Here is a 26,324-nt window from a genome sequence, read left to right on the forward strand (position 1 = left end):
TTATTTCTTCAAATATTTTCTCTGGTCTGCTATCCTCTCCTTCTGGGACTCCTATAATGTGAATGTTCATGTGCTTTGATGTCCCCAAAGTCTCTTAAACTGTCCTCATTTCTTTTCTTTTTTTCATTATTCTTTTCCACAAGAATGATTTCCACTACTGTCTTCCAGCTCCTTTTTTCATTCTTCTACCTCATTTATTCTGTTACTGATTCTTTCTAGTGTATTTTTCATTTTGGCCACTGTATTCTTCAACTCTGGTTATTCTTTCTATTTTCTAACTCTTTGTTAAAAACTTCTTGGAACTCCTTACTCTCTGTATCTATTATTTTTTCCTAATTCTTGGATCATCTTTATGACCCCTACTCTGAGCTCTTTCTCAGGTACATACCCTTTCTTGATGTCACTTCATTGTTCTTCTGAGGTTTTATATTGTTCTTTCATCTGGAACATATTCCTCTGCCATCTCATTTTGTCTAAATTTCTATTTGTATTTTTATGTATGTATGTATTTTTAGTTACGTTTTTCAACCTTGGATAAGTGGCCTCTGTAGGGGATGTTGCATGTGTCCCAGTAGAACACTCCCTTCTTGTCACTCAACAGCCAGATACCAGCTGGTACCAGAGTAAGTTCTGATCTGCATTTATGGATTCAGTTCCTCAGGCTGCTAGACTCTAGTTAACTTGCTTCTAATGTCTGCCCCCTGGTAGGAGATTCTGTTCTAGAGGCGTGTACAGGCTTCCTTGTGGGAGGGACTGGTGCCTGCCCATTGGTAAGCTGAGCTGTGTCTTGGCCCTCTGATGGGCAGAGCTGTGTCAAGGGGTGTGTCTATAGGTGGTTGTGGGCTCAGAAAGCCTTTTTTAAAATATTATAAATTTTCAATTTTATTTTATATTGGAGCATAGATTAGTTAAAATGTTGTGTTAGTTTCAGGTATACAGAAAAGTGATTCAGTTATACATAAACATACTTCCATTCTTTATCTGATTTCTTTCCCTCATGGGTTAAAACATAATATTGAGTAGGGTTCCCTGTGCTATACAGTAGGTCCTTGTTGATTATTTTATATATAGTCGTATGTATATATTAATCCCAAACTCCTAATTTATCCTTCCCTTCCCACATCTTCCTTTGAGAATCATAAGTTTGTTATCTATGAGTCTATTTCTGTTTTGTATGTAAGTTCTTTTATATTAATATCATATTTATCTTTCTTTGTCTGGCTTACTTCACCTAGTATGATAATCTCTAGGTCCATCCATGGTGCTGCAAACTGTCGTGGTTTCATCCTTTTTTGTGTCCGAGTAATATTCCATTGTACATATTTACCACACTTCTTTATCCACTCCTCTGCTGATGGGCATTTAAGTTGCTTCCATGTCTTGGCTATTGGAAATAGTGCTTCAGTGAACATAGGGGTGCATGTGTCTTTTTAATGCTTTTCTCTGGATAAATGCCCAGGGCTGGGATTGCTGGATCACATGGTAGTTCTCAGTTTTTTGAGGAACCTCCATGCTACTCTCCATAGTGGTTGTACCAGTTTACATTCCAATCAACTGTGGAGTAGGGCTCCATTTTTCCTACATCCTCTCCAGCATTTACTGTTTGTAGACTTTTTGATGATCACCATTCTGACAAGTGTGAGGAGATACCTCATTGTAGTTTTGATTTGCATTTAATAGTGATATTGAGCAGCTTTTCATGTGCTTTTTGCCATCTGTATGTCTTCTTTGGAGAAATGTCTATTTAAATCTTCTGCCCATTTTTTTTTGGTTGTTTTTTTTTTGTTTGTTTTGACATAGGTGCATGAGCTGTTTGTAGATTTTAAAGATTAATCCCTTGTCAATGTTTGTTTCATTGGCTAACATTTTCTCCCATTCTGTAGGTTGTTCTTTTTGTTTAGCTAATGATTTACTTTCTTGTGGAGTTCCTGTTGTGGTGTAGCAGAAACTAATCTGACTAGGAACCATGAAGTTGCAGGGTCAATCCCTGGATTTGCTCAGTGGGTTAAGGATCTGGTGTTGTCATAAGCTGTGGTGTAGGTCGCAGATGCAGCTTGGATCTGGTATTGCTGTGGCTGTGGTGTAGGCTGGCAGCTGCAGCTCCAATTAGACCCCTAGCCTGGGAACCTCTATATGCCATGGGTGTGGCCCTCAAAGACTAAAAAAAAAAAAAAAATTACTTTCTTGTGAAAAAGCTTTCAAGTAAGTTTAATTAGGTCCCATTTGTTAACTTTTGTGTTTGTTTCCTCTAGGAGTAGGATCTGAAAAGATATTGCTGTGGCTTATGTTAAAGTGTTCTGCTCTTGTTTTCCTCTAAGAGTTTTATAGTATCTGGCCTTACATATATGTCTATAATTCATTTTGAGTTTATTTTTGTGTATGTGTTAGAGAATGTTCCAATCTGATTCTTTTACATGTAGCAGTCCAGTTTTCCCAGCACAATTTATTGAAGAGATGGTCTTTTCTCCACTATATATTCTTGTCTCCTTTGTCACAGATTAATTGACCAAAGGCACATGGGTTTATTTCTGGGCTCTCCAAAATGTTCCATTGATTTACATTTCCTTTTTGTGCCAATACCATACTTTTTTGATTAGTGTGGCTTTGTAGTATAGTCTGAAGTCAGGGCATTTGATTACTCTAGCTCCAGTTTTATTTATCAGGACTGCTTGGGGCTGTTTGTTTGAGGCCTTCATGCAGCCTATCTGCTGATGGTGGGGCTGTGTTCCTGGTTTCCAGGCCTGAGGTGTCCCAGCACTGGAGTCTACATGCTGTTGGGTGGGACTAGGTCTTGGTGTCAAAATGGGAGCCTCCAAGTGAGCTCATGTCAGTGATTATTTCTCAGTACCTCCACTACCAGTGTCCTTGTCTCCACAGTGAGCTGCAGCTGTCCCCCACCTTCCCAGAAGTCACTGCTTTTGCCCTGGGTCTTGGTGCATGTGAGATTGTATACACCCTCCAAACTTAGAGTCTATATTTCCCCCAGTCTTATGGAGCTTCTACAGTCAGGCCTCGCTGTCCTTCACAGCCACATGGGGCAGGGGATAGCTCACCCTTACAATGCCAGATACCCAAGCTGGGGCAGAGGATGGCTTGGAATTGCCACTCCTATGGGAGAACTTCTGCAATATAATTGTTCTCGAGTTGTGGCACACTCACCGGGGGGGTATGGGGTTTGAATATATTGTGAGTGCACCCGTCCTACAATCTCATGGAGTTTCTTCTTTATGTCCTTGGATATAGACTTTCTTTTTTAGTAGGTCCAGTCTTTTTGATTGTTGTTCAGCAGTTGTTGATTTTGGTGTGTTTGTGAGAGGAGGTGAGCACAAGGTCTTTCTACCCCACCAAATTGTCCCATCTAATCTCTAAGCAATTATTTTTAAATGATCACAATACATGGGTTGTAGTTCATCTGAAATCATCTGCTATATGATCAAGCAATCAGGTATAATTATCAAAATTCAAACCCAGCATTGTCAGCTAATAAAAGCTTTACTTTTATGTGCAATTAAAATTTTACTGTTTCCAATAAGGCAACCTTTGCATACTCAGCCAGGGTAACAGGAATTTTATACCAAGATACCATGACTAATATCTGAAAGCAATTCTACCTCTTAATGTTTAATGCACACAGTTCGTTCCAATGTGCAGAGATTCTATGATCATTTCTTTCAGAAGATATATAGTTACTGTTTACCTACCTGTCCTGTGTGCTCTGTTTCATCCTTGTTTATGAGATACATCAGAAAAAACCTACAAATAGAGTAATCATAAACTGATTATATGTAAATAGAAGCATAAACAGATACTTTGGATTCTGCTATGAGCTAACTTTTAATGGCAGAGCAAATAAATGGGTCAGAACCGCAAAGCAAAAAAAAAAAAAAAAAAACCACCACGGGACCAAAAGCTTAACCTTCTTTTAAGATTTTTTTTCAAAGGAGCTAACATGTGTGAACAGATCAAATTATACCTCTTTGGAGGATCCTCCCCACCCCCCACAACAGTATCCATATTTACTTACTCATGGGGCACAAATCACAACCCTAATGTGGAAAAATGTGGATTATAAAGGTTACATGACTTGCCTAATGTCACAAACCTGTGAAATCTAAAGCCAACTTTTTAAAAACTGCTATAATTCCACACTCTCTTCTATTAGATATTAAAATCAGGTTAGAAATGGATTAAGAAATAATACTGTACCCAATTGCGGTCTTGGCAAGTTCCAAGTAACAGATTTCTACGTATTTTTTTTTTAAATGCAATGTTTAACTGTGTTTCCAATAGTGCTTAAAGAGATCTATGGGTCCTCAGCAAAGAAAAATGGAGATTCATATATCTCTAGGAAGAAGCTGGAGTATTATTTGAAATAAGAAACATGGCCAAAGCTGTCTGAGAGGCTCAGTATGTACTCGGCTTATCTTTTCTACCTTTTCATTTCATGTTCTAGAAGGTATCCTTCACATGGAGGATCACTATTTCACTTCCTGAGTCAACCTACTCCTGGGGCAAAACCACCAGTTGTGGGTCTTTCCCTCTAAGAAGTATAAGACGCCTCAGGCCAATCGTACAGAGAGGTGCTCTCTCTCCTGTTTCTCCAGCTGGCTGAGGTAGGGGATGCTTGGGTACCTGGAGAGGGAGGGGAGTCGGGCACACTCACAGATAATTGGCCAAGTTGTGTTCCTGTAGAGTGTGGGTTTCAAAGCCATGTGGCACAGTGTCGAAGTAATCATTTCCTATGCCACAGATGAAGCACTTGGTCTAGAAGACAAAGGCAAATATGGAAGGTCAGAATTCAGAAAGCACAACCAAAGGAATAACCACCTTACCACCCAGGGGCAACTACTTGGTTTAATCAGCCTACATAAAAGATCATCCCAGATGGCTGTGCCAGGCACCCAAATATCTGTTTAACGGTTGTCCCCACTCTATCTTGCTGTGTATTTAAATGAAAAAAGAAACCAGCAGCAAGACACAACAAAGGCAGAAAGAAGAGCATAGGCTGAAAGGCAACATCTTTTTTCTATTTTCCCCAGCTTGGTGATCACTCTTGTTCATGACATTGATTCAAGGTACCAGGCAGAACAGAATGCATCCTCCACTGAAACTGCAAACTTGGTACTTAATCCTAGGCAAGTCTGATGACCAAGGGCAGAGAGGAAGGCACAGATACTTTCCATCTGTGGAGGACCAAACCAAATACCAGGCTGTAAGGCATTTAATCAACAACTCAGAGAAGGTCGTCCATGGCCAGGCACTGTGCTAGGCACACAATTACCTAATGAACATACACACTGGGATATTCTAGAAACAGGGTGTCTGCTCTCTTCTCTTTCATCCCAATCATCTCTCTCTTCACCCACTAGGTCTGCCATCTGCAGCCCTGGTACCCAAAACCCAGGGGGAAGCGGGGCCATTTCATCATTAGCATTTCCTATGTATCAGCTTGAATGAATTCAGTAATTATTGTCCTCATGTGGCTCCAGATGCTCATCTTCCCTGCATTTTAGAAGCTGTTTAATACCATCGGAGGCATGTTTATGATATCCTAGATTCGGGAGCCTAGAATCAAGATGATTAAGATAATTTCTAATTCTCCCTGACTTACTGATCAACAGCAGAAATGCTTCATTTGGCAGTCTGGTCTTATACACCATTCAGTGTCTCTTCCCTAAGCAGGTTCACACTTCACTGTCTTCCTGGGAACCTGTCCTTCCCCTGATGTCCTCTCTTGGTTTTCTGTGTCTAAATGAGTTGCCATGCTTCGTTCTAGAGGCTCTAAACTCTTAATTTTCTACATTTAGCCAATCACCAAGTTCTTTTCAGGCCAACCCCAAAGTAGTGCTTGAGTCTGTCTGGCTCCCACATCCTCACTGGCACTGCTTCAGCAAAAAGACTTATCATATCCTCCCTAGAAAAGGTTTCCTAACTAGATACTGACATGACAAGGGGCAAGAAGCGGCCACTTCCTACCCTGTGGGCACCAGTGTCCAGTTCACTCCCCACATTTTAATCCATCAGTCCACAGTTATCTTTTAAAAATGTAAATCTGGGAGCTCCCATCATGGCTCAGTGGTAACGAACCCGACTACGATCCATGAGGATGCAGAGTCGATCCTTGGCTTCACTCACTGGGTTAAGGGATCCATCCATTGCTGTGAGCAACAGTGTCAGTCGCAGACGCCACTTGGTTTCAGCAGTGCTATGGCTGTGGTGCAGGCTGGCAGCTGTAGCTCCGATTTGACCCCTAGCCTGGGAACTTCCATATGCTGTATGTGCAGCCCTAAAAAGACCAAAAAAAAAAAAAATGTAAATCTGCTCACCCCGCTGCCTGGCTTAAAACTCTTATATTGTTTCCTAGACTATAAATTACAGTGCAAATTTCTCAAATGAGTTATTAGGCTCTTAATTAGTTGGCCTTCCTTTCCTCTCGAGCCCCATTACGAGAATGTAATGCCTCATCCTCAGCCAATTATGCTTCCAAGAAAAAAATTCCCTAAAATCAGGGCCTTGGTATATGGAACCTCAGAACATTCTCACAGAATCCAATGTGAACGGTATCCCTGGTGAGTATGGCGGGGTGGGGAGGTTGCCTAAAACTGCAAAACTGTGCTACTGTCTTCCTTAAACCCACATCTCTGCAATCTTCAGGCCTCAGCTTGGGTATCCCTTCTTTGAAGAAATCTTCTTGTCATCCATGAGGAAATCGGACAATACCCTGAGACCCTGGCACTCAGGGTTTCCCTCTATAAAGGGCTCATCACAGGGCTCTGTAGTCACCTATTTCCTTACATCAGTGAATCCATCATTCTGTTTGGGGGGGGGTTGGTTTGTTTTTTTTACACTGCACCTGCAACATATGGAAGGTCCTGGGCTAGGGGTCAAATTAGAGCTGCAGCTGCAGGTCTACACCACAGCCATGGCACTGCCTGATCCTTAACCCACTGAGCAAGGCCAGGGATCAAACCTTCATCCTCAGAGACTAGTCAAGTTCTTAACCCGCTGAGCCACATGGGAACTCCTGTCAGTGAATCCATCATTCCGAATGGATGGTTTTCCTGCTCTCTATGGAACAGAAGCATCAATGGGGCCATATTCCTGTTTATAAGGACATGGAGCCCACAACACAGCCCAGCAACAAAGCTTGTTCAGATGTACTGCCTGAATTGAAAACAGGACAATGAGGACACACATTGTTCATGGCCTTTCCCCTTTCTCCAACGTTCATGATTCTTGGGTAAAAGGCAGTGAGGACAAGGAGCATCTGTAACAATAAACATGCAGAGTCAGCAACAGGAGACCTACCTCCATGTCTTCTTTGACCTGTTCCTGTTGGTCTCTTAGTTCCCCAAAGGCGTCAATAATTAAACCTAGTGTTAAATAAAGACATGATTTAATCTTTATCCATCAGAGAACAACGATGAAACTCGGAGCCCCTTGGCTCATCCTTTTAGGAAAGGGATCATGAACAGCCACACTGAGAAATGCTGAGAACTCTAGGAGGGTAGTGGCATTCTCTTTCTGGGGACAGAAATACATGCGGTTCCTGGGGCACACATTGCCTGAAAAGGGGGTTAAACATGAAGCGACAGAGTAGGAAAAGCCTTTGGTTATCTTGGCATCAACAGATAGCATGTTACTACTACCTACTTCATGCCAAGAAGGAGCAATGAGATGTATTGTGTTGTAAAGTACAGAAAAAGCCATTGATAAAATTTTCAAGTGCTAATTTGCAAATCAGACACGTCCACATGAACTGTGAGGAATGTGCCTCAAATCATTTTTTTCCCCACAAGTTCCTCATCAATAAACTTTCCATAAGGTTATGAACTGTGGCCATGAACCACAAAATGCCTCCTACTGCTCTGTCTCTGTCCCCTTTTCTCCTGGGACTTGCCAGCTGCATGTTTACTTCCAAGTTGCATGACGTTGCCTCACTTATAAAATGCACTCAATAAAAGACATAAAGGAAGGATTATAAATCCTTTACCTTGCTCATGTATTTTACTGAAAAAAAGGTACCATTTTATGCCTGTGGAACTTAGACATTTAATTCAAATTAGGATAAATGTGTGAGCAGAAAAAGACAGCATGAATGATTTTTCTGAAGGAAAAAAGTTACCTTGGAATAAAAGGAGGAAAAAATTCACCCCACCCAAAGTTACCTTGGAGCAAAAGGGAAGAACTAACAGGGTCAACATGGCCCTGTGGGGCTGGAGTCCTGACACTTTTCAGCTGTGCGCTTCAGCCAAATTACTTCAACTTAGGATAGCTCGGCTTCTTCAATGTGAATGACAAAACAACACCCACAGGGCACACTGCACAGACATCAATTTTTAAGAGATCTTTCCAACAACCCATGGTTTAGAGATTTATATAATTTCCAATGTGATAGACCCAAAGTGGTTAAATGGCTCACCCACCCCTAGTTGTAAAGGTTGTCAGCAGTAGGGCTGGGAACCCAGCCCAGGAGAGTGCTCTTCCCATTCTGTTATTTGAAAGGAAGCCCAAGAAACCTGTATCCATCTCCCTCTAGATCAGGGTCCACTGCCTCTTTGTTTTTCCCTCTATAGATTTCAAATGAAGGAACACTGAAAGGAAAATTTCTATTTGGCTTTTCTAGGAAACACTTGACACTCTTCCTCTAACCTTTAATGTGAGCATCACCAATATGTAGCTCAAATTCTAGGTCTTCTTGGGCATCCGTGAGGGTGATGCTTACCTTGTATTATGGCCAAGAGGATGACAATGACGAAGAAGAAGAAGGTGATGTCAAAGATGATCCGATAGATCTCATACTCATCGCCTGCTGGGTCTTCGATTTCGTCACCGATCCCGCCTCCCGCACGTACTCCGACGTACATGTGGAACATGTAGCACTGCAGAGAGCAATGGCATCACTCTCGGAGGACCACTGCCTGCATTTAGGCTCAACACACCTAAGGTTCTCTCTCTAGCTCCTAATCCTCACTCCAGGAAGGATGAGACTTTTTGCATTCTACATAGCCTCTTTTTGTTTCAGTATTTGTAGTTGTGATGCAAACACGTGGTTCTTCCACACTGCTGTTTTTTTAAACAAAATTTGATACTGTATACTTGGAACCTGCTGTCACACTTTGCAGGAAATAAAAAATACCTCACTAGCATCGGGTACAAGATAATCCCATTAAAATTACAGCAAGGGCCACAGAACCATATTTATTTTTGCAGTGGGGGGAAGAGAAACCTAACAGAGGAATGGGGAGGTGTATAAGGAATGGGAGTGTTAGAAACTAAGTGAGAAGGAGTTCCCATTGTGGCTCAGCAGTAACAAACCTGATCATTATCTATGAGGATGTGGGTTCGATCCCTGGCCTCACTCAGTGGGTTAAGTATTCTGCATTGCTGTGGCTGTGGCGTAGGTCATCAGCTGCAGCTCCAATTTGACCCCTGAGAACTTCCATATGCCATGGGTGTGGCCCTAAAAAAAAAAAGGAAAAGAAATTGAGAAGAAAACCAGAATTGATAACACTCACTGTCCTCTCATCTATTCTATGTGGAATAGAATGCATTTTTTTTTTTTTGCTTTAGTTTATTGAATAAAGAAGAAGGGCAGAGGCAGGGAGAAAATAGCAGATCATTAAACTCTGAAACATTAAAGCAACCAATAAAATGTACAGCTGCAAGTATCCATTGCAGAAAAAAAGAGGGGTGCAGTGAAGTCCTTTTGGGGCAGGGTTCCTCAGCCTCATCAACGTTAACATTTTAGGCCAGCTAATTCTTGGTTTTAGGATCCATCTTAGGCATTGTAGGACATTTTAGAAGGATCTCTGGCCTTTACCCACTAGATGTCAATAATAGCACCCCACCCCATAAACAATCGAAAATGTCTGCAGACACTGTCAAGGGCCCTTTAGAGAGCAATATCAGAACCCCTTGAGAACTGCTGGCTTAAGCATCTGGGGTTTTATATTTATTCAGGATAAGTCCAGACTCTCCACTCCAGGCCTCTGATTGAGCCGTACATCACTCTCTATGCTCTTTTACTGTTCCCGAGCACCAACTGACCTCCACTCTACTCATGCCTTCTCCAAATCCAATTCTCCTGGTTCTACATCTCCGCTTGCAGAGTCTCCTTCTCTTAAATTATCCTGTCTCATCTGTATCCCATTAGAACCTACTCATTCTTTCGAACCTCAATGAATAATCCTTCTTCCGTGAGATCTCCTCAGACTGTTGCAGACACTCTGATTTACCCAACTGATGTCACCCATCAGTGCAAAACAAAGACCCACCACCTGCCATAGAAAAGGGGCAGTGACTTCAAAATCCTGAAACAGCGACTTCACCTGGTGAGGCATCACACTCCCCTGGTTTTCTCTTACATTTCTGGTCCTTCCTTTTCAAGTTCTTCCTCATCTCCCTGTCTCTTCATGAACAAATGCCCAGCTTTGGGTTCCTTGACTTTTTTTTTTTCCTTTTTAGACACTCCCTTGGGGAAACTTCAGTTTCATACTTAAATATCACCTGTGATAATTACTTAAAAGTGCTTCCATTTACACTTTGGGTCTCTTACCTGAATTCCAGACTCGTATCTACCACTTAACTTATTTTTTAGTTGCTGTTTTATGCTCTATCTCAGTCCACTAGAACTGGTCCCATTATAAGAAGAATGACTTTGGTTACTGCTCTATCAGCCATGCATAATAATGTCTAGCACATGATTGGTACTTAAAAATCACTCATGGGATGACTGAGGAGTGAAATGCTGGGAGTGGTCAGCTGTTCTCATGGAGACCTGACTGCCTCAACCCAGAGACCTCAAATTCTCAGGTCACTTTAAAAGAGCACAAAGTTCAGGCAAAGAATTGGCAGCAAGGTGACACCAAAATGCTCATAATTCAACAACTAATTACTGATGGACACAGAATACAAAAAGTTTCCTAAGTCAGATGCCTGAAATTTGATGAACAGAGTTAAAGAAGGATTGGGTCACTCAGGAAAGAGGTTTGTTAGCCTGGGATACAATGAGCAAAAGGCAGCCAGCCAGCACAGTGAGACCATGGGTGCCTCAACTTAACCCTGAATCCACATCTCCCAGAGGCTGAAACATTCTGGATTCTTGGTATCACCTACTGAATCAATCTCTGGAAGTAAAATTTTGAAAACACTTAAAAAAGCCCTCAGGACACTTCATTAATTCCTTAGAACTGTTTGTCTAAAACATGGCTTGAAACTGTTAACAGTGAATCTGTGGGAAGAGAAAGTTTTATCTTCACTGTATACTCTCGCATACTGTTGGAATTTTCTTACTGCATGCACTTATTTTTATTAAGAAAAATTGAGGGTTATGTGTTTGCCTCCAAATCTGTTTTCCTATGTGCTTAACTGTGGCCACAGGGAATGGAATTATTAAGGCCATTTTTCCCTGGCATTCCTGTTCTTAGCTTTCTTTGTAATCCCATCCCAACCCTCTATTGCCCCCTTGGGCTGGCAACTCGATTTGGACAATCTACCTGGCTGAGACCTGGCACTTCTCCGTGTAAAATTCTGTCCCTTTGATGTTCCTCACCAACACCCACAGTGGGCCAACGGAGGATCACTACAGTTCCCCACTCACATGCTGGGGTGTCCAAGGTCTCCAGCTCCTGCTTGTTTCACATGTATGTGACTTAAGATCAGGAGGCTAATTCCTCCTACTAATTCCTGCTGACCAAGACTTTTGGATTATAATTTGGCCCCCTACATTGACTTTTTCTGTTGGAAAGAGACTACCAATTTGTTACATGAACTCTCAGTGAGTAGAATGCTGGTACCGACTTATACATCTGATTCTTAGGAATCTGGTTAATGTGAGTCTATCCTCAAGCAGCTGATCTGTTTTGAGTTTTTACACATTTAAGTTGAAAACAAGACCATGGAACAAGACTAAATTACCAAAGTAAATGTCTCCTTCTTTTTAGGTCTCTCACCAGCCACCTAGCCTCTCCCAGCAAAATCCTCATCTCATAGCTCACCTCCATTCTATGACAGAACTAAGAATTTTCAGGAAGGGATTCTACCATATTTCAATAACTGGCTTGTGGTCATGCTGAAAAGATGGGTAGAGTTTTGTGAATGTGATTATTTAGGCTTAATGAGACACCAAAGTGAAAAAGAATAAAATGCATAATTCAACATTAGAGTTATTTTTCTTTCTATATCCACACCCACAGCATATGGAAGTTTCCAGGCCAGGGAATGAATTGGAGCTGCAGGTGGGGACTACACTATAACCACAGCAATGCTGGATCCAAGCCATTTCTATGACCTACACCACACCTTGCAGCAATACTGGATCCTTAACCACCAGTGGGATTTTGATGCTGATTTTTCCCAATCTTATCCTTCTTAATCAGAAGTTATCACTATAAATAGCAGAAAGATGGCTGCTATGGTTTAGAATAAGAGGAAACATGAACACCTGCTCACATTGGTAGCAGACTTTCAGCCACCAAACCATTATTCTGCTCCTGAAAAGGGAAGCCCTTTCATCCTCCCCTTCCTTTTCAGAGACTCAGCTTCAACCTGATGAGAAGCCACGCTGGTATCAAAAAGGTCAGCCACTTTCTTCAGAGAATCTGAGTTATGCAGGAGAAAGGTGCCTATGCTACCCAAGCTGAGACATGGCAGTTGTTCATTGTCGAGATTTAACATTCTGTGACTCTGCCCCCGATCCACCTCCTAAACGGATACATTCTGGGGTTAATCATTGTTTATGTTGCCTTTAGGGAACACTGAAGAGTCACAGTTTCCAGTGGATAGGTGAAGAACCTCATAAGATCTTTATTTTGGAAAAAACAAAGGCAGAATGAAGAGGGAAACAGACACAGGGAGAGAAAAAAGAGAAAGACTGAACTGGAGAGAAACAGATTATTTTACCCTACCTTCTCAAAGAATAAACAGTTTAGAACAATTAACCTAAACAGCTTTACTTAGGTTATTCTAGGAGTATCCTTTCTATCTCAATCACCTGGAAAGTTTTTTTTTCCAAAATGCACAGGTCTTGATATCTTCCCTATACCTTCTGCCTCAGGGGAGCTGGGGTTGGTCTTAAAGATCTGTGGATTTACAAAGAGTTTTCCTGGTGATCCCTCTGTGCTTTTGAGGTCAAGAACCACTTCTTTTGAGATGAATATCTGCCAAGTCTGTCTCCATGGCTCTCGAGCTGTGGTCAGCTTTTTGCCCTGGCTGTAAAACTTTAGATCACTATTCACTTTCTCCTCCTATATTCTTGGCGAGTAGGCTCAAATTCTATCAAGGTTACTGCTGGTTTAATTAGATTCTCTGGCTCAAAACACCAAGATCCTATATAAATAAATAAGGAACGAAAGAAGGCAAGAAATTGAAGTGGGAATCATCACTGAGTCTGCAAAACCACAGCTACAGTGCCACCTGCTGTAAGTTAGGAAGCACTGGCGGAGGAATTACATGCCTGTGAAAACCTACAATGTTCCTTGAGATTGGAAGAAACAACCTGAAACAACAAAGACGATGGAAACTCAGGACGACAGCAATGACATATGATGTGAACGAGGAAAACAAATCTCAGATGAGAATACTAGACTTCACTCTTTGGAAAAGAAATATGAAAGGAGACCGGCATTAAGAACAGGTTCTCTTTGGGGAATTAAAACAATTAAATCTGACCATTTCCTAAATCCATCATTCTGCCTTGCTAGCTATTTGGTTTTACTATGCCTCCACTTTTTTGCTTTGTTTTTGTTCTTGGCTGTACCTGCAGCACAAGGAAGTTTCTGGGCCAGGATTGAACCCATGATATAGCAATGACTCAAGCCACCTCAGTGACAACACTGGATCTTAACCCACTGAGCCATCGGGGAACTTCCTAAGCCTCCATTTTTAATGAACACTCCAGTAAAGCAATTCATTATATTTTAAATGTTGTTGGCTCCTTCAAAACCTCCCTGCTCAAGCATTAATAAGAGGTAAATTAAAAGGGGGTTTCAGATCTAAAATTGGAAGGTTAATGGGGCCTCTGACTTGAGAGTTTTAAACAGTTGGATATGGACATGTGCAAAGCTACACAGACCCCTGACTGGTAGCAGCAGTACTTAGTTATGAGAGAGGTAGAAGCTGAGATGGAGTTTTATCTTGGAACTGAGTTTTCTTTTGCAAGAAAGGAACAGCTAAGATGCATACTGATGATGCTTCTAACCATACCTAGCCAAAGGCAAGATACGTTTATTGTTATGTGTAGAGATATAACACCTATGACAGAGCTGGTCAGAAGTAGTCTTGTCCCTACAGATAGAAATCCCTGAAACTGAACAAAATCCTAGCTGTAGCTCAGTCTCAAGCCCATACTTGGAAACATCAAGAAGCCTATTTTCCTCATCCTAAAGTGAAGCAAACTTCTCCACCTTCTTTATACATATTCCACGTAATTGAGTAAAATCAACCAGGTGAAGGCAGTGACAACACCTGTCTTCCTAACCTACCTCTTGTTCAAAGAACTCATGGGTTCTTATCATAAGAAGTCCATTGATGGAATTAACAGAAGCAATGGAAACTCATCCTGGGAGCGAGATTTAAAAGGTAGTCATTTAAGGGTACTGCTGGGACAGCTGGACTAGGGTCAAATGGGACTCCTGACATCAGAGCATATTCTGGGGTCTTACAGTGGCAGGAGAGGGGTATCTAAGTCATCTATTGCTCCCACTGCGACAGAGGCCACCGTGTTTCACCCTCTGAAATCATCCCTACCTTCCATCAATCTTGAGTGGTTTGCTGGGCATCACAGCCTCTGGCAATGATTAACCTCAAGAAAACTTCGTACCTGAGGCTGGTGAATTGTGAGATATATAACCATTGGGTGTTTCTCCTGGAACATAAATGACTCTCCCTGGAGTCAGTGTAGGCACAGGGTCTGCTGTTAGTACTCACGGATTCTCCCTTGTGCCTTGTTGCCTCCTCCAGCCCTCTGTTCCCCTCCCTGCCTTTGACCAAGTCATCAGGGTCATGGGTAGAGAGACAGGTGGTATTAAAGGCAGCATGCAGGAGAGGCGAGGAAGGCTCTCTAAAGCATCTTCCTTGCTGGGCCTGGGGGATAGGGCAGGCACGTGGGAAGCAAAAAGAGGTGGTGGTGGTGGTAAGTGTCTCCAGTTAGTGACTCTGGCAGAGGTTACTATTAGTGACCAGTCAATCTCTTAAAGCATACGTTTTCTCTCTCCTTGATCTGTGGTCCTATTTCCTAGAGGAACCCTGGTTAACAGCTTCTTAGGTGTCCTTCCAGAAAAATCATACACAAATACTAAAGCATCTCATATGTATACATCTCATGTGTGTACCATCTTGTACAGTTAGGATTCTATCAAAATACTCTTTAGGATCCTGCTTTTTTTTCCCCACTTGAATATAAACTATGTATCTTTCCATATTGGCATGTACAAATTTGCCTGATATATTAAAAGGTACACACTTTTCCATTATATGGATACTATAATTTACTTAATCAATAGCAGAACTGGAAGGAATATTGTAAGTCAACTATACTTTAATAAAAACATTTAAACAAATTAATTAGGACTCTATAGCTAATTTATATTATTTTCAAATTGTGATGGAAGCTAATATCCTTGCATATGCAGATGCATATTTGTGAATAAACAGGTCAATTACTAGTAGTAGAACTGATAAGTCAAAGGGCAAGTACACTTAAAAATTTAATAGAGGAGTTCCCCTGTGGTGCAGTGGGTTAAGGATCTAGTATTGTCACTGCTGTGGTGTAGGTTTGATCCCTGGCTAGGGAACTTCCACAAGCTGCAAGTGTGGCCAAAAAAAAATTGATAGGTATTAAAAACTTTCTCTAAAATTATTCATTTAAATTCCCCAAAATGGGAGTTCCCCTCATGGCTCAGCAGAAACAAATCTGACTAGCATCAATGAGGACTCAGGTTCAATCCCTGGCAGTGGGTTAAGGATCTGGCATTGCCATGAGCTGTGGTGTAAGTTGCTGATGTGGCTTGGACCTGGCATTGCTGTGGCGGAGGTGTAGGCCAGTCGCTACAGCTCTGATTCAACCCCTAGCCTAGGAACCTCTATATGCCATGGGTGTGGCCCTAAAAAGACAAAAAAAAAACCCATAAAATAAATTCCCCAAAGTGTTCATGAAGGTACCAGTTTTTCAATCAATTCAGTAACTCTGGGTATTAACAAACTTTAATATTTCACAAACCTGATAGGGAAAAGTGGCAATTGTTTTGATTTGTGTGTTTGTGTTTTTTTGTTTTTGGCCATGCCTGTGGCATGTATAAATTCCTAGGCCAGGGATGGAACCCGTGCCATAGCAGTGACATTGCTGATCCTTAACTTCTAGGTCACCAGGGAACTCCTCCAATTTGCATTTTTAAAATTATGATAGAGGCTGAGCATCTTTCCTTTTACTATGAATTATTTAGTCATATACTTTATTTCTTTATTGGCTTATTATTTCTTCTTTCTGATATGATAAAGACTTTGTAAATTAAGGAAACTGGCCCTTTGTCATAGTGTTCAGGATATTTTTGCCAGCTTGTCATCTGTCTTTAAAATTTTCCTTATAGTTGTTCCCTTTTAAAGTTATTTTTTTATGCTTGCATGGATCCTAGGTTTTATGTCATACTCAGAAAGACCTTTCCCCATTTAAAAACTGTTATCATTTCAAAAGTCAAATTCTGTTTATTTTTTTTTCACTGAAATACTTGTTTCATTTGGAATTTATTTTGATGTAATGAACTTGATTGGCATCTATTTTTATCAATTTTCCCCAAAGAGTATGTCTATGAAACTAATACCATTTATTGAATGATTTTTCATTTCATGGTTTCTAAAGCTACCTTTATCATACTTTCAATTTCCATGTGTATCTAAATCTATTTCTAGACTCTCTACTCCACTGATCTGTCATTTTCTAGTACAAAAACTGTCTTAATTAGTAGTCTTTATAAGATTAGTAGTTCTCTCTCATTATTCCTTTGGGATGTTTACTTTTTCTAGAGTAATTTTAGTGTCATTATGTTCATCTCTTTTACTTAAACCAGTGCCGACTGGGTAGGTATCTTAATTTGGGGCTCACTGAAGGGACTCATCCCTTTCCAGCTAGAGGTTAAATATTTTGTCTAATTTTCTCATCCTCAGTCTAGCATCTCAGGTATGGTAATTTCTGATTTTCCAATATCAGAGATGCAGGTTTAGAACAGTGAATAAGCAGTGTGATACCTTTACCATCTTTTGATTTTAAAACTAAGACTAAAAGGGTACTTTAAGCCTGGATAAAAGAGAGGTTTTTTTGGAAGTCAGTAATTTCAGTTGGTCATTAAGGTGAACAAATCCCTAAGCTTTCTAGATATTGTATAAGGAAATAATTTTACCTGCTGTCCTAGGCCATATAAACAACAAATTATTTACATTAATCTCTCCACTTCTAAGTGGAGTCTACTTCTTATCAGGATGATGCAGCAGATGTGCAAAACTGGCAGAAATGGTTCTTCATGTTCCATGAAAAATGAAAATTGTCAACTCTTTAAACTTTCGGCTGTGCCTACTATTTTCTGTGTTGCCCTGTTAAAGAACAACTACATACTTTCTTGGGTTGAAGAAGCAGGAAAATGATTTTCATTCATATGAGATTAAAGTGCATGAACTTACCGTTAGCATGTCATCACATTTCATGTCTGGTGTATCCCCATCTTCACTCTTATTGTAGAATTTTCGGAAAAAGTTGAATGCCACAACAGTATATAGGTATACCACAACAGCTAATAGGCCAACAGTTAATACAAGCTGGGAAGCAATGTGACATTGAACATATATTAGAAATACAAGTCAGTGGATGACAGAATCCACACTTCATAACATACCTTTCTTATCCACCCCAAAGTGGAGAAATTTTCATAATCTCTTTGTTTTACCGAGTTGTCAGATTATTTTATGTAAAACTTGACTACTTAATTGCTTAATAAATGCATACTATAACTGGAATAGATAAGCTCTGATTTAGTTTTCTATCCAAATTGATATTAATAATATGAATAAGCAGCTTAAAATGTTCCTTTTCTATCATCTAAATATTTGGTAGTAGACACTACATCAAGTACTTCCTCTCCTTTTAAATGGACTATTCTCTTTAAATAATTTAAATTCCTAATAAAAAGTATCTCATTTTTGTTAGGAGAGTGAGAGGGGTTGTAAATCATGTTTTCTTTCAATTACATCCTAAAACTAAACAGGAATTTGTATTGCTTCTAACATCTGGAAGTGTACAACTGTTAATAATGTGTAATATAAATATTAAAAGAAATAAAACCAAGAAGTCTGGCTTTGTTAAGAAAGCAGTGATCAAAGGGAAAGACTAATAACTAGTTATGAGTTAGCTAATAACTAACACCATTTTGAAGACAAAATTTTTTCAATGTAAAAGTAAATGTCAGTTTGAAAAGCCTTCTTTCAGCTCTATGTAATCTTTAATTCCAATTTATACTTAATACTTAAATGTATATATGCATATACATATACATGTATTTACAAACATAGAATACATATATGAATATACATAAAATTTGTTTATGAATATGTATTTTTAATTTTTATTTTTTGTCTTTTAGGGCCACACCTGTGGCATATGGAGGTACCCAGGCTAGGGGTCTAATCGGAGCTGTAGCCGCTGGCCTATGCCACAGCCACAGCAATGTCAGATTGACCTACTGCACAGCTCACAGCAACACCAGATCCTTAACCCACTGAGCAGGGCCAGGGATCGAACCTGCATCCTCATGGATGCTAATCAGATTCATTTTTGCTGAGCCACAATGGGAACTCCCTGCATATGTATGTTTTTAAAATGTGATTTTAAAGTTGGTGAAGATATACCTTGGGTTCTATTACAGGAATTCTAAACACTAAAATGCACTCTTTTTTACATCTATTCCTCTATTTACAGCATACCCCTGTGTTCTTGACTTGGCAGCAATATATTAGGTCTTTTTAAAATTGCTTCATAATTACCTGGAAAGAACATGTTTTAGTAGAAGGCTTAATTCACTTCTATAAACTAAGTACAAAGCCACTGTAAATTTCTGCACACTTTACCATTAAGGACTACCAAGTGCTATATATCGCTGCAAATGAAAATTTGATATCTCAAAAAGAGAAGGAATGAAGTTTAGAAATTAACAAAAGTTTAGAAATTAATTGAGAATAGTGCTAAACTTCTTGCATGAAAATACTCCATAGATTGAGCCTCTCCAGTGCTTTGGGCTGGAAGCTCAAGACCAATTTATTAACTGACCGATGAAAAAGCACAGTGTGCTTTTTGTCACTGGACTCATGATGTGCTATGCATGTCATGTTCATAAACTAGAGTGACATATATATGAACAGTCTGCTGCCATTCAGAAAACTGAGGGTCATGCGAATTTAACCACGGACATAATTCAAGTTTATTGGGAGGGTACTGATTTAAAAATATGCTGGGGAGTTCCCATTGTGCCTCAGGGGTTAAGAACCTGACTAGCACTCATGAGCATGCGGGTTTGGTCCCTGGACTCACTCAGTGGGTTAAAGATCTAGCATTGCCGCAAGTTGTGGCACAGATCTTGGATGCAATCTGGTTCTGGCATTGCTGTGGCTGGGACTGTGGCTGTGCAGCTCCAATTTGACCCCGGCCCAGGAACTTCCATATGCTGCAGGTGTGACCCTAAAAGAAAAAAAAAAAAATGTTGGATTTATAAAGTTCTGGAAAAGAAGGACTCCATTACTCTAAATAACTAACACAGAATGTGTTACCTCCTGGTGGACACTTTATAAATAGAGAATGAATCAATAGGTTTATTAAAAAAAATGAAAGTTTCAACATTACAAATCAGTTTCATTAGAACATAAGCTGATTATCTGGAATTAAGCCATCTTTCTTCTTCTTCTTTTTTTTTTTTTTTTTGTCTTTTTGCTATTTCCTGGGCCACTCCCGCGGCATATGGAGATTCCCAGGCTAGGGGTTGAATCGGAGCTGTAGCCACCAGCCTACACCAGGGCCACAGCAACGCGTGATCCGAGCTGCGTCTGCAACCTGCACCACAGCTCACGGCAACGCCGGATCGTCAACCCACTGAGCAAGGGCAGGGACTGAACCTGCAACGTCATGGTTCCTAGTTGGATTCGTTAACCACTGCGCCACGACGGGAACTCCTTTTTTTTTTTCTTTCATCTTTCTTCTAAGTAAGTATGACCTTGTAAAGTACAAAACATTATTATTCTTTTTGCCCAATTTAAAAGTAGAGAAAATAACTCATAAATATCTAGTTTAAAAATACCATATTAAGAATGCAGCATCTCAGAGTTCCCTGGTGGCTCAGCGGGTTGGGGATCCAGCATTGTCACTGCTATGGCTTAGGTCGCTGCTTTGATGTGGGTTCGATCCCTGATCTGGGAGATTCTATATGCCGTGGGCACAGTCCAGAAAAAAAAAAAAAGTAACATTTTGTATTTTATTGCTAATATAACCTGTGCATTAGGATGTTACAACACATTTTAGTTCCCAACAGTATCAAAGGGAGCAAACACCCTTTTAGGAACAAAATAGTAACTATTTTCCTGAGTGTTTAATTTTCCCGGGCCTGTGCTAAGACATTTACATTTATGTTTTTATTTAATTTTTACTATACCTTCATAAGGTAGATATTTTTATTGTATTTATTTTACAGAATGAGGGAGGTGACATTTAAGAACATTAAATAATTTACCCAAGGTCACACACAGGTAACCATTCAAGCCAAGACCTGAATGTAGGTCTCGAGAGACTTTCAAACTATGAATGCTTGTGGTTTTTAGGAGAAAAAGTGCAGATCCTCTGTTCTCAAAAATCTTTAAAACTGTACACTGTCACTGGAGGTTTGGTGTGTCTTCTGCTGGAAGATTTGTTGCTTTTTTTGTTTCTGCAGGGGTAAGAAAAGATAAACTTGTACCTGTTTGCCGTTGTGAGTTACTGATGACAAGATGGTTCTTAACGTCTTGAATCCCATAGCAATGTCAAGAAGGTGAGCAGCAAAAAAAAAGTTGTTATAATGTCCAAGAACAGACATGGTCATATACCAGGCAAGGTAGAGGAAGGACTAGGAAGACGAAATGAGAGAAAAGCAAGTCAGAAAGTGGAATACATACTATTGTCTAAAGCTACTCTGACCTCCTTCTGTTATAACCAGTCCACTGACCTTTCTTCTTAGACTATAAACTTATATAATTTTAATTAGCTTTATCAGTTTGTGTATGTTAAGCTCTTGAGCGAATGAAGTAGTAAAGTGTGATCCTCTGCCTTGACAGCTGGTGGCTTTCGGTCACGAGTGATTTTTTTTTTTTCATTGTATTTGGATATCTACTTGGGTCCTGTGTTTAACTCACAGAATCCATTAAGAAAAAGAACACAGATACTTCAATTTACTTAATTTGGTGGAAACAAATAGATTCCAATTAATGTTAAAAAGCTTTAAAAAAGGCTATTTAGAACTTTCTCTTTAAACATCGATAAAAATTTGAAGAATGCCATGGCTCAAAAAACCTGAATGAAACCTGAATGAAAACACATGAATTTGTATCTCAGTTTTTCTTGTGTAAATATACTTTCCTTTTAATCTTTTAGCTCTCGAAAGAAATGGAATGAGAGATGAGCTTATGAACCATATATTTCTATGGGTTTTCCTTAGATAGGATCACTATTAAATGCACTGATATTTGAATAACTTTCTTAAATAGTCATCTTTCCACTTGCAGAAGCCCAGTGAACTCGTCGAATCAGAGTGTGTTTTACTTTGTGGTAATGAAACTGGCTTACATTGTCAGTGAAAACAACCCCGAGTTTCCACATCTGATACTTCACATCAATAGAGTTCAGTCTGGAAAGACAAAAAAGAAGACTTTTTAGATATGGATGTGAGACAAAGACTAACAGGCTTGCAAGAGCCTGCTGGCATTCATTTTCCATGGGATGGGGCTGGCAAGCATTTTCAGCAGCTGAGTTCTAGCTCAGGGGCCCATGGCAGGGCTGAGAGCTCCCTTGGACAATGTATTCCAGAGTCTGGTGATAACTTTTTTGTGTAGTGCAATCTTGGAAAACAAATCATCACTGTCTTTGTTTTCTGTTCTTTAACCACAGTCCTTTCTTTTTCACTTTTTCTCTTTTAACATGAACTACAAGGTAAATTCATTTTATATCTAATAATTATTCCTGGAAACTGTGCTAAATTAACCAACATAGGTATAGCAAAGGTTTCCTTCCTAATGTTTACTATACATTTGTAACTGCATCCCAACAGAATAATTTATGGTTCAACTAATAAAAAACATGCATAAAGGCCCACATTTATTTTATAGCTGTACTGATTTGGCCAATGAAAGAACTTATTCATTCTGTTTTTGTGGCCTTTTGTCTTTAGAAATGCCCCTTCCTCTTTTCCCTTTCCTTTCCAAGAAAGTATTTATTTTTCTTTTCAGGGCTGCAACCACAGCATATGCAAGTTCCCAGGTTAGGGGTCAAATCAGAGCTACAGCTGCCAGCCTACACCACAACCACAGCAATTCTGGATCCTTAGCCCACTGAGTGAGGCCAGGGGATCGAACCCACATCCTCATGGATGCTACTTGGGTTAATTACTGCTGAGCCCACCACAGGAACTCCCCAAGAAGGAATTTAACGCTTCCCCTTGATTCCCAGAGCACTTTGTAGACATACCTCCCTTTGTTATTGTTTCCCACGTTGTACTATAGCTGTGGGTGTGTATGTTTGCATGTGTATCTGTACCTCTCTCACTAGTCTGTGAACTCCCCAGCACTAAGCACAGTGTATCCCACACTGACTGTCTCTCAATAATGTTGAATGAATGAATCTTAGCATAAACATTCAAGACCTTGACAGATTAAAAAAGATAGGTGTTAAAATATACTTTTTTTCATTTTTTCTGAACTTGTCACTGACTTATGGAGCTAGAAATTATAATTTTGTTATAGCTTTTCCAACATTCCAGGAAACTGATATGATAATAATACATATATTATTAGTGTTATTTTCAAAAGGGCTTCTCTAGACTTACTGTTGAGTCTTATCATTACTTTTAATTAGGCCAATTTTAAATTACAAATGCAGTGATAAATAGTTGATAATCTAAGCTGACTTCTTAGATTTTTCCCCTTAGAGTTAAGCTTTAATTTATTTTAGCCTAGGATTTTTTTTTAAAGGAAATAAGGCTGTCTTTGAGCTATAATTAGTTTTATTATTAAATAATTTTTTAAAATTTTCATGAATATTTACAATGGGTTTCTAGAAAATACTTTTTCTTAAAAAAAGAGATGCAAACAAATAAAACACAGGACAATTTGTATGCGACTATGATTATTTCCCATGAAAGTAATCCAAAACAAAATAAGGGTTTATATCAGGATGTCTAAATTTCCCATGGTAGTTTCTTACTTCATTTAAAAAGTTTTTCTATAATTAATGATGTTGAGCATCTTTTCATGTGTTTTTTGGCAATCCATATAGAAAAACTTTTTTTTTTTTTTTTTGTCTTTTTAGGGCCACACCAACGGCACATGGAGGTTCCCAGGCTAGGGGTTGAATCGGAGCTATAGCTATCGGACTACAGCCACAGCAACACCAGATTCTTAACCCACTGAGCAAGGCCAGGGATCAAACCTGCATCCTCATGGATCCTGGTCGGGTTCATTAACCACTGAGCCACGACAGGAACTCTGAAAAGACTTTTTAAATAAAGTAAGAAACTACCATGGAAATTCAGAACTCCTGATATTAAACCCTTATTTTGTTTTGGATTACTTTCATGGGAAATAATCAGTGTCTCAACATCACTATTTGAGAAATACAAATCAAACCTACAAGGAGGGACCACCTCACAATGGTCAGAAAGGCCATCATTAATAACAAATGCTGGAGAGGATGGGGAGAAAAGGGAATTCTTAGTGGGAATGTTAACTGGTGTAATCATTATGGAAAACAGTATGGAGGTTCCTCAGAAAACAAAGTAGAACTATCATATGATCCAGCAGTCCTACTCCTGGTTATATATCTGGAAAAAACCATAATTTAGCAGCAGTATTCACAATAGCCAAGTCACAGAAACAACTTAATGTCCATTGACAGATGAATGGATAAAGAAGTGGTACATATATACAATGGAATACTACTCAGCCATAAAAAGGAATGAAATAATGTCATTTGCAGCAACATGGATGCAACTAAAGTTTTAATCCTAAGTGAAGTAAATCAAAAAGAGAAAGACAAATACCATATGATATCACTTATACATGGAGTCTAAAACATAACACAAATAAACCTATCTACAAAACAGAAACAGACTCACAGACATAGAGAACAGACTTGTGGTTGTTAAGGAGGAGGGGAGAGGAAGTGGAATGAACTGGTGGTTTGGGTTAGTAGATGCAAACAATTACATTTAGAATGGATAAGCAATGAGATCCTGCTGTAAAGCACAGGGAACTATATCCAATCTCTTGGGATAGACCATGATGGAAGATAACATGAGAAAAAGAATATATATAACTGGGTCACTTTGTTGTATAGCAGAAATTGGAATATTGTAAATAAAATATACTTTAATAAAGTTTTCTTTCCTTTCCATCTCTATATGCATTAAGGTGACAAGTCTACTACCAACACCATTAAGCAGAATGTCATTTCTGTAGTGCACAATACTCTTTCCCCATCAACAGTGGCAGTGATGCTGTTTGGGTGAAGCTGACTCTACCTGCCAGAGATGGGTCATAGCTGACCTAGGCTAATCAGGAGATGGCATTCACCCAGCCACAGGATTGGTTCAGGGGTAAACAAGCCAGAGTCTGAGGAGTTTTGCTAGATGGTTTTGAGATATAAGCTCCCCTCTTACCTCATGAAGATACAGAAGAAGAAACATGCATGCTTTCTGGCTGCTGGAAGCCAATCTATCCTCGGGAGGTGAGCTGACCCCCTATTTTAATGTGCCCATACAAAGCCATATATCCTTAACAGCTAGGCCACCAGGGAACTCCTAAAATATTTATCTAGGACAAACTAACACTGCTCTACAGAACCTTAAATATCTGTTTTCAAAGGAATTACCGCATTACTATTTGACCCTTTAAATATACAGATAAGGGAAGGTAATTAGTACCCTTGTTCTAAAAATCATTAAGTAGCTAAAATAAGAAGTTAGATTTTTAAAGGTATGTAGGCTTTACATTTATTCTAGGGTCACAGTTGATTAAATTTACAATATAGAGATATACGTGTGTGTGTGTATGTATGTATATTCCCACTATATGTATATGTGTGTGTGTGTGTGTGTGTAATTCAGTCTCCAGTGAGTGAATTCAATCCAACTGGTTTATATACTTCTAGTTATATCACAGCATACTATTCCATGTGAGCACAATAAAAGTAAACTTTCCAAGGAATAATATGATGGTACAGCACTTCCGCATACCAAGTCTTTGCAATTTAAATAAAACACAACAATTATAATAAAAGGATATGAACTTTGAACATTTCTTATAAAAGGCCTACGTAATTCCCTTTTCCAAAACAAGAAAACTACCTTATTTTCAAACGGGAAGTATTACAAAAATAGTCAAATATTATGCTTTTGCATCTTTGACTTTGACTTAAGCGGCATTTAGGGATAAAAAGGTAAATCAAATTAAGAGTAATAACTTCTTAATTTTTTTCCTTGCTTTATGTAAGTGGTGGAAAAGTCACCTTCCAAAATTAATCAATTATCCTAAAAGTTCTCTTCACAAGGCAAAAATTTTTTTTTTCTATCTAATGTTGTATCTACAGATGATGGATGTTCACTAAACTTACTATGGTCATCATTTCATGATATACATTAAGTCAAAGCATTTTGCTATATGCCAATTATAGATCAATAAAGCTAGAAAAATGATACTGTGATAAACATTTAAAAAATCAATGGATTATAAATCCAATGATTCCATAGCTCAAATTACCCAGAGGTTCAAAATCAGATTGTATATATGTTCTGTTTCTCTCCTCTCTCTTTTCCTCTGACAAGGAAGGAAAGAAAGTCAAGATACTAGCATGTTCAGAAGTGTGTTAATTTTCCCTCCTTTCCACCTAGACCTGTGGGAGAGAGCAGAAGTAACACTCACACGGCTGACAGGGAGCTGTCCTTCTTAGGCTTCTTCTTTTCCCGGGCATCGCTGAAGTCCAGGGCAGCTTTATCCATGCCAAGTAACTCACTGATTCTGTCTCGGCCATAGAACTCTCCATATTTATCCATAAC

At 39.4% G+C, this 26,324-nt stretch overlaps 1 protein-coding gene across 1 annotated transcript in view; it reads right to left on the reverse strand.

Annotated features, from left to right (window-relative positions):
* RYR2 (ryanodine receptor 2) overlaps nucleotides 1-26,324 on the reverse strand; it is a 754,552-nt gene that overhangs the window by 6,490 nt on the left and 721,738 nt on the right. Inside the window, 8 exon segments of the mRNA XM_021072683.1 lie at nucleotides 3,702-3,753; nucleotides 4,664-4,764; nucleotides 7,309-7,373; nucleotides 8,726-8,882; nucleotides 17,671-17,805; nucleotides 20,982-21,128; nucleotides 21,845-21,905; nucleotides 26,191-26,324. Of these exon segments, the coding sequence (XP_020928342.1) occupies nucleotides 3,702-3,753; nucleotides 4,664-4,764; nucleotides 7,309-7,373; nucleotides 8,726-8,882; nucleotides 17,671-17,805; nucleotides 20,982-21,128; nucleotides 21,845-21,905; nucleotides 26,191-26,324 (852 nt within the window).

The sequence above is a fragment of the Sus scrofa genome, chromosome 14 (genome assembly GCF_000003025.6).
Source record: "Sus scrofa isolate TJ Tabasco breed Duroc chromosome 14, Sscrofa11.1, whole genome shotgun sequence".
In the NCBI taxonomy this organism is placed as follows: domain Eukaryota; kingdom Metazoa; phylum Chordata; class Mammalia; order Artiodactyla; family Suidae; genus Sus; species Sus scrofa.